At 37.7% G+C, this 8,999-nt stretch overlaps 2 protein-coding genes across 4 annotated transcripts; both read right to left on the bottom strand.

Annotated features, from left to right (window-relative positions):
- Positions 1-1,782: 1,782 nt before the first annotated feature.
- Positions 1,783-2,680, bottom strand: LOC116110348 (ethylene-responsive transcription factor 4-like). Its single transcript, XM_031396576.1, has one exon. It carries the CDS (start codon positions 2,552-2,554, stop codon positions 1,886-1,888), a length of 669 nt encoding a protein of 222 aa, XP_031252436.1. The 5' UTR covers positions 2,555-2,680; the 3' UTR covers positions 1,783-1,885.
- Positions 2,681-5,911: 3,231 nt separating this feature from the next.
- On the bottom strand, positions 5,912-8,644 carry LOC116110346 (probable aminotransferase TAT2). Of its 3 annotated transcripts, XM_031396573.1 has the most exons (7): positions 8,232-8,644; positions 7,510-7,852; positions 7,182-7,400; positions 6,963-7,022; positions 6,720-6,875; positions 6,509-6,618; positions 5,912-6,138 (listed from the first exon to the last, which is right to left on the bottom strand). In XM_031396573.1, the coding sequence occupies exons 1-6, from the start codon at positions 8,486-8,488 to the stop codon at positions 6,517-6,519; spliced, it is 1,137 nt and encodes a 378-aa protein (XP_031252433.1). In that variant the 5' UTR covers positions 8,489-8,644; the 3' UTR covers positions 5,912-6,138; positions 6,509-6,516. The 3 variants fall into 3 exon arrangements, with proteins under 3 accessions (XP_031252433.1, XP_031252434.1, XP_031252432.1); XM_031396574.1 differs by lacking the exon at positions 6,509-6,618; XM_031396572.1 differs by having other exon boundaries at positions 5,912-6,618.
- Between the last annotated feature and the right edge of the window lie 355 nt (positions 8,645-8,999).

Raw genomic sequence — 8,999 nt, forward strand, 5'->3', positions numbered from 1 at the left:
TGACGAGCACGCTAATAAGGCTTGGAATGAAAATCTCTTGGTTGGGGAGGGGAGGAAATCAAAATGAGATTTTGTGTGTTAATTTGTGTGAGAAGATTGATGGTAGAGGAATAGATGAGATGGGTTGGGATTAGGTGGTGGACGATGGGTTCATGGGTACTAACAAGTGTGTCATGTTCGGTGCTGAGAACAAAATAAAAATGGTAGAAAAGCCATGAAAGTTGGTATCATATCTATGTTGTTAGCTACCGAAGATGGTGGTAGCATGCAATGGTGCGATTTTGGTTGAATAAGATTTGGGTTTTGGATTCAAACAGGAAATGGTATTTTTATCTTTAGTCCGTTAACAGATTTCACTCATAAATCTTCATAAAAAGTGGGTAATTATTATATCGGGTAGTAAATTATCTGTAAGGTAATCTTCGGGTGAGAAGATAACTAAAATATTCAAAACAACTAGAGAGCACACATTTTCATCAGACATCTATGACCACGAGTAAGACCTAATCTTGTAGCCTAATTTCTGATTCAATTTAGCGCAAATTTAAATAATAAAATATTAAAATAAAAATTTATTAATTACTAATTAACTCGTGTCAAGAGTATATTTCATATTAAAATTAAATATAATAAAGTTATTTTCATGAATAATCTATGTATATAACATTAGTCATTCGCGTCTACGTCATAAAACGCGTTACGCTGCACACGTCGTCAGACCCCTAGGCCTGTGCAATGTCATGTCTTTTTGACTCGAGTGTCCGATTTTATTATAATGCATGCATGAATGTTCATGAGATCTGATGCATGCATGGACCAACATAGCTCGCCGACGGAAAAGGAGGACCCCACCGAAAGCGGCAGCGACGGCTCCACTCTCAAACCCAAAAAACAAATAAAGAGTAGGACCCAGTGGTCCCACATCTGCCTCCTATTACGCTCCTCTAGGCTTCCTGCCTCTTACCTAGCAAATTACTTTGATTAATACTTTAAAATTTGGACGGCAAAATATTACACGTGCCGGCCTCCATGATCACAGACATGTAACCCGTCAACACGGAATGTGAGGGCCCTACCTTTACTCACAGAATGAGAAAGTCTCGTGATTTGCTCAGTACAGACTACAGAGAGATCTGATTTTCACACTAATTATTATTTTATTATTTCTTCTATTTACATAGTTTAGGACAAAGGAATCTATTAAGATATCAATGTAAGTGTTTGCCTCTGATTTCTTCACTCATAAACAAAATTTAAGACCGTCTCTCACACTTGGCTACGCCATTTGTTACTCAGATCGTTTATAAAATTGAATTAATATTTTTTTAATTGTGATTCTATGTTGTTTACTTTAGGGGTTATGTTGTTGAGTTCTCAAAAGATGGACTTAAAATTTATGGTAATTTGATTCAAAATATTGTTGTTTGAATTTTTGGATTCAAATCTTGGGATTACTATAATAATATTATGATTTATCTTATTTTTTGAGTTTGTAAAATATTTGATCTCTTAAAGGTTAATTGAAATGTCTATAAACTAATTTGGACACTTGAAAAAAAAAAGAGAAAAAAAGAAAAAAGGGTAACAAATGAGCAAGAAAGTAAAGAAATTTGTTATCGATATTTGATAGTAAGAAATAGAAAATTACATTTAAGTGCGACTAGATGTTACAACAAAAACAGGATAGAGAAACTTTAATAACTTCTCCAAGCTGCAAAAAGAGGAACCTAACTTATTCACATCATTTCAACAGGTCCACGTCCATCATTCATCACTCTCTAGTTCAACCACCTTTTTAAACATAAAAGAAGAAATTAGTACTAAACAACTAAAAATTTTATATCTCCACAAATTTGTTAAAAATCAACGGTTATAAACTCATCCATCATGCATCCACAACTGGTGGAGCCAGATTCAGATCAAGATTGAGACCTCTTCTTGGCTTACAATCGACGGCCGATGATGAATCTGACCCACTCTGAACCCCACCACCAACTCTACTAACCCCAATCGGTTCAAACCGAACTGGATAAACCGGACCCATCAAATCTGGCCGTACCAACGTGTCAATGAACAAAACAGGAGGCGCGTGGGTCACGCACCCAATTCTATCACCACTCAGCGCCATAACACTCGGCTGCTGATACACAAATGGAAAACGACCAACGAACCCATGCCCACCGCCAATATGGCGCGTGACTTCACGCTCCACCTCATGCTCCGAGGACTCCACGGTACTACTCTGGCTGGGACTATGCTGACTATTGTTGTTATTGTTATTATTACTGTTTACAACGGATACAATTTCATTGGGTAAGGGGAAGTTAGTTTTAGCCTTGGAGCCACGAAACTCCCGAGCCGCCGCGTCGTACGCTCTGGCCGCGTCCTCAGCGGTATCGAAGGTACCGAGCCAGACGCGGCTCTTCTTACCGGGGTCTCTGATCTCGGCAGCGTAACGGCCCCACGGCCTCTTTCTGACTCCTCTGTAATGCACCTCGGTGTTTACAGAGCTTCTTCTAGTAGCGCCATTATTTGATTTTTCTTTGGGTGCCATTGTTTGTTGTAAATAGATAGATAGGATTCAAGTAAAGGGACGTGGTCGTGATGTATTGTGGTTTGCATGGAAGAGGAGAGGGTGGGTTGGTTTTTATATAGAGAAGAGAAGGGGTGAAGGGTGAAGGAGAGTATTAAGGGAGTGCGGTCAATGCGGGATTTGACTGAGGCGCCGCCCAAGCGAGTAGAGAGAGGAGACAATATGATAACGTTGTCTAGTGATACGTGGCACGCGGGAATGTCGAGACAAGCGGCGAGCTACTCTTGAATCTTGATGCGTGCCGGCTTTTGCCTAACGGTGTCGTTATTACACGCCCTTGACTTTTTTGTATAAAACTCCACTCTATCTTTGAGAAAATGAATTCACTTTCTTATCCTAGGAATATATTTATAATTCATTACCAATAAACAAAGGAGAGGTGTTTTGCACGCTCCCTTGGTGAGTTTGTGAATAGTAGGCATAAGAGTAAGGGGGATTAGATTAGCTAAGGACCGATTCTTAACATCTGTCAGCGTTATCCGCCACATCGCCGTCTCTCTCTCTGAACCTTTTGAATCGCTCTGTTGGACCGACAGCTAAAGGAAGTAAGCTCAACAGCCATTCAAGTAATGACACGCGTCCTTTTCTTGCGTTTGACGCGTCCTTAACAGAAGGCCCCCTCGTCAATATTTCGGTGCAATCAACTAATTGCATCAGTGTCTTTGTCTACTGATCCATTTTCTCGTGCGCGTGATTTTTAAATACTCTTTTAATTCTCATTTAATGCGCGTGAAAGATACGAAAAGTGGTACTCTCTTTGTGATTGGAGATTGATGAAAACGAGTTTGTAGAGCACGTGAGGGGGCGTGTTAAACAAAGTTAGTTAAATATAATCTAGCAGAAATTGATGATTCTTAGCTAAAAAGCAGTATAGATAACGGAATTTATTGACACGTGTTATCCGTTTGATGCTTATGTTATGTTGATAGGCGGTGAGTGGAATCGTATCCACCCTTTAAATGTCAGGAGTGTGATTGGGCTTTTAAATTATAAAATTAATGGTATTTGGAATTCGATGTTTCTATTTTAAATTTAGTTTAATTTAAGTTAATATAAAACAAATCTTTGAAGTACTTTTAAATTAAATAAATCTTAAATTTCTTGTCAATTATTCAGTTTATTTCTTTCAAACATTATTATTATGTCGAAAATAATATGTATATTATGAGTTTAAAAATTATTATAATTTGCATTAAAGAGCATTTATTCATCAGTATGATGAAAAGATAGGATAGGATTAAATAGGGGGAATAAGGTCTAAAGTTGCTATTGTAGGGTGTAATTTTAGCTAAATTACTTCACGCATTTAATTATTCAATAGCAAATTGGACAGAGACACAAGAACGACAGTGATAGTAGCTAAGACTCAACCTATGATTTGGGAGGGTCCCAAATAGCATGATTATTTTGTCCTTAATACAAGAAAACTAGAAAATTACAACTCATGGTAAAGGACAAATTCTATTAACGTGTAATCCAATTCCTTCATAAGTGCTAAAAAGATGTTTGAGAATAATAAAATGAGTAAACGACATATTCCCACCCAAGGTTTGATGAAATCTCAAGTTGGTACTATTAGTTACATTTATTCTAGATTCCCACTCTTATAGCGATGAAAAAATGTTTGATGTAACGACAAAGGGGTAAATTGATCATTTTGCATGGATGGCGCACGTTAGTAGATCGTCACCTCTAATAATCCTCTGGCATATTTTAGCAAATGGCGTCTCTGATGTTTTTCGCCCTTTTTCTAGTGATTCTTCCAACCAAAATCGCCATTGTCACCACCATTTGAACCCCCATCCTCCCCTCTACAAAACCTTACCCTTCACAAGCCCTCATCACTCGCCGATTGTCGGCCACGGTAGCCACAACATGTGACCAGTTTTTGCCGGTTTCTGGCCGTTTTGAATGGTGACAACCCCAACCACCACCACCATTTGATTCCTCGCATCCTCCCCTACAAAACCCTTAACCTTCCCAGTCACAACAGCTCGCTGTTTGCCGTCCACCACTTCACCAAAAAGGCAATTGAGCATGAACTCTCGGCTTGCGAACGGTGACTAAACGGTTATTGGGGACATAGAGGTTTTATAGAGTTGGAGATGCTGGTTGCAGTGGTGGTGTCCAATTGGATTTTCGCCGCCGAAATCTGACGAAGAATAGAGAAACCCTAAGCTTAACGGCGTCGACGATTGGAAGGGCCAATGAGTCGGGAACCAGAGGGGTTTTGGACGAAAAACTACAGGGAAGGTGATGGAGGTGACCAGAGGGTAATGTTCTGAAAACCGGACCGGACCAGACCGGACCGTCCGGTCAGACTGGTTCTACTGGTAACCGGCGGCATATCTGGTCCGGTATCTTTAAAAAATCGTTAATTTCATTCAAACCGGATTAGACCGCGGTTGGACCGCCGGAATAGTGCCGAATCGCGGTCTAATCGCAGCTCAATCCCGCCGGATTCTGGCATCGTTCGAGGGAGAAAACACCACCATTAGACTTGACGGCATCTCCATGATAAAACCCAGCCATTTTCAGTCGCTGTCGTCCAGCCTTCGTCGCTCGCCATCCACCTAAAGTTTATGCGACCGTCGGACTTCTTTTGTTGATTTCAGCGAGTTCCGGTGCCGATGGAACTCCCTAGCACCACCATCAGATTCGCTGGCACCTATACATCAAAAGCCCCATGAGTCCAAACCTCGATTGTCGTCGCTGCCGCCACCATCACCAGTCTCTGCGCGTGACAGGGGTATTTTGGACAGATTCCAAATCTTAAGGCAGTATTAAGGGGTGTTTTTGATGAATTTCGAACATTCAAGGACTAAAAACAATTTTATAAAATACGGTCCAACCGACTGATCCAACTGGTCAAACCAAAAACTGGACCCTTGAACTGGTCATAGTTCGGTCCGGTTTTCCAAACATTGCCAGGGCGTTCGACGCCGTCAGAAACAGTCTAGATCGGGCAAAAATCAAGAAGGTGTGCAGTGACCGAGGGTGTTATTGAGATAATTTAAAAATAAAATGGTAAGTTATAATTCTACTAATTTAGGGGTTAAAACGTAATTTATTAATTTAGGATTAAAGAAATTATGGTAATTGCATCCTCTATATCCTAAAACACTGTTATTTTAAGAGTGGAAATATGGAATAAATGTAACTTGAGATACTAACTTGAGATTTCGTCAAACCTCGGGTGGGAATATGTTGTTTACTCTAATAAAATTATAAAAATAATATTTATTCTTTACATGTATATACGTTAACATTCTAATCATTTATAAAAGCAGATTCAGTAACCAGAACATCAAGGTTCAACTATAGCATGTGAACCAAGGTGCCGTATTCACATTCTAGATTACAAAAGAATATATTAGCGAACTAATGACTCTAATTAAGCTCTAATAAGCACATAATTAATTAAGTTTACTGCTTCTTGGCATGTCTATGACAGAAGGCCTTGATCCTGGCAAGCCCTTCTCCAAGACAGGTGGGTTCAACTGCAATATTTATGCGTACCCAATTTTTCAATCCAACGGCCACCCCTGCATTATCATGCACCACACGCAGATTAGATTTTTGGAGAAAGCGATTCATCACTGCCCATGAACTACCAATCAACTTATCATAGTCTGAACTCTAAAGTCTAAACAGATAATACTAGAAAAAGCTAATCAGAAATGTCTTATGTATAATTTTAAGCGGCCACCCAAATCTGGAAATTTGGGCATATATAAATGTGAAGAATATTTGAAGGTCAAAACTCATATATAAATGTCCTATGTGTAGGACATATTAATAGGCATTTCAATTTATATTATTGGCTTCTTAATTAAGAAAGAAATCGTACTAAACATAGGGTATTAAATGATTCTAGACAAATGCGTAAGGAAGCACTAAGGTAAAAGTTAATACACTGTTATCTAAGTTCCTGGTAGAACAATCACAGATTCCTCTTTGGCCAGCTTCAGACTAAAATCCATATCATCTCTAATTCCTTCAAGTAATGATAGGTTTAACTTTATCTGCATGTAGTAGTTATTAAGCATAAGAAATCAAATATAATTTTCTATTTCAAAAAGTTTTTGAATCGCAAGATTAGTATGTTTTAGCCATGTGTATTTACCATCACAGACATGGAGCCTTCATGTTTTTGTTGGCAAGCAATGCAAGGGATGTCCTTGATTTTACTGTAAAAAATGTCCGCAGCTTCTTTTATGGTGTTGAGAATACTGGAATAAAAATCTTCTTTTAGAGTCTCTAAGATTTGAGGAATGGCCCCTTGATGCATAAACCATATTCATTAGAGAACTTACGACAACTTTGTTTATAAGCATTACTTGAATTAATAATTAGTTCCATTACATACCTGAATAAAGGTTGCGGGAAAGGTGGAGATATTGAGATAATTCTTAATGTCGTCCACAATCTGGTTAGAACAAAAAATTGTTAACTAAAGCAAACCACTAAAGTTGAGCAGCATATAAATAATCTAAACACCCAATCATTTTTTTTGTCTAACTAAAATTTATTGTTTAGATAAAACAAGATATTTTTGAGGGTTAGTGTAAGTGTGAAGATCACCAACCCCAGATTTTTGAAGGATGCCATGAGGATCGGTGGTGGCAATCCAACCAAGCCTCCAACCAGGAAGAATCCATCTCTTTGATAGAGATCCCAATGTAACTACAGGTACAATGGATCCAAACTGTCCCATAGGTACGAATGGTGTGTTCCCATAAACAAGATGCCCAAAAACTTCATCAGCAATCACAAATATTCCAAGCTTTCGTGCTGTCTCTGCCACCTGAATGAATTTGCACAAAACGTACATGCATAAACCAAAAGTTGGCACTTCCAAAGTAACTATAACAAATCAATATTGATACCCTATAAAGATATAAAAATATATAAACCTTTTTCAATTGCTGGTATGTGAAGACATTTCCACAAGTGTTGCAAGGGTTTATGATAACAATGGCAGCAGTGTTTTCATCTGCTAGAGATTCAACTGCATCAAGATCAATTTCCCATCCTTTTTCTGGTATAAGATCAAAATGGCGTACTTCTAGTTTACTAAAAGCTGCACAAGATTCATAGATCGGGTAACCTGGCCTAGGAAGAAGAATATTTGCACCAGGAGGAGCAAGGACTGATATCATTATTTCAATTGCATGTGCGCAGCCAACTGTAACATAAACATCATCTGCTGAAAATTGACTCGAATTAAGATCACGAGAGAGAAATTCTGCAATTGCCCTGTCTAATGGATGAGACGATGTTATTACCATCATTTTAATTATGTATTTATATAAAATTTTGCACTATAATATACTTGAAAAATTAAAAGAATAAGAAGAAACAAAGTTTGATTGAGTTTATAAGAAAAAAAGTAGGTTAGTTTGACACTTATATTACAGAACAGAATTTGTCTATAAGTGAGAGTTCAATGTGCAAGGTGGAGCTTTTTTGAGGAGAATAGATATGTAAATAACAGAAAATTAGTAAATAAAATAAGCTGCTACTTGATCCTTAAATAAAAGAACCATTGGCATGTAGTTTAATTTTTCATTTTAAATAAACATTAAATTTGTACGTAGATTGAGAGATACCTGAAAGTTTAAATTAAATTTATTACCTTCTTGCAGGAGGAATACCAAAGATAGGAGCATAACCATTGAACTTAGCTGATCGTACAGCATCAACAATAGCATCATCGGCTAACGCCGTGGTCCGAAAGCACTGAAAAACCGAGGGATCGCCTAGGCCAAGGGAAATGACGGGCCGGTCATCATCTTTGTTGAGATTTGCCATCAACACTTCATTAACTCCTTCAATGTTACAGAAAGTTTCATTATGATCATGAGTGGAACCTTGTTTCAGTTTCTTCTCCATTTCTTCTTAATTACTTGAGTTTCTTATAATTTGGTGGATCAAGATTCAGTGGAGAAGGGTACTTATATATAACTCGTTAGACAGTCAAAAAATTCCACTTGTTTTGGCTTTATTTTGTATACACTTGCATGTATGTCAACTCAATGGAAAGGCATCTACGCGATTTGTCTTAACAGAGATTCCTTTAAAATAAGACTTGACATTGCCTTAAAACAAGGCTAGAAATTCCTTTAAAATAAAACTCATTTAGTAATAATATCAATTGAGTAGTTTCTATATTTGCACATGATATGTATTTCGATTTCCAATAAAATATTTGTATTGACTGCTAGGGTGCGTGTTCCCATGCATAACTAACACGTTTTAAACTCTTTCGGAGCTAGGTCAAAAAGCACGTGGAAATTCATTATACAAACAAGTAGTTACACTGAGAAAAAAATATATGAAATCATATCAATTTTGGTACAAGCTAGGAAGCTTCAGGTCTACAATACAAAAAAGTTAATTTATT

This window comes from Pistacia vera, unplaced genomic scaffold, assembly GCF_008641045.1.
Source record: "Pistacia vera cultivar Batoury unplaced genomic scaffold, PisVer_v2 Contig600, whole genome shotgun sequence".
Taxonomy (NCBI): domain Eukaryota; kingdom Viridiplantae; phylum Streptophyta; class Magnoliopsida; order Sapindales; family Anacardiaceae; genus Pistacia; species Pistacia vera.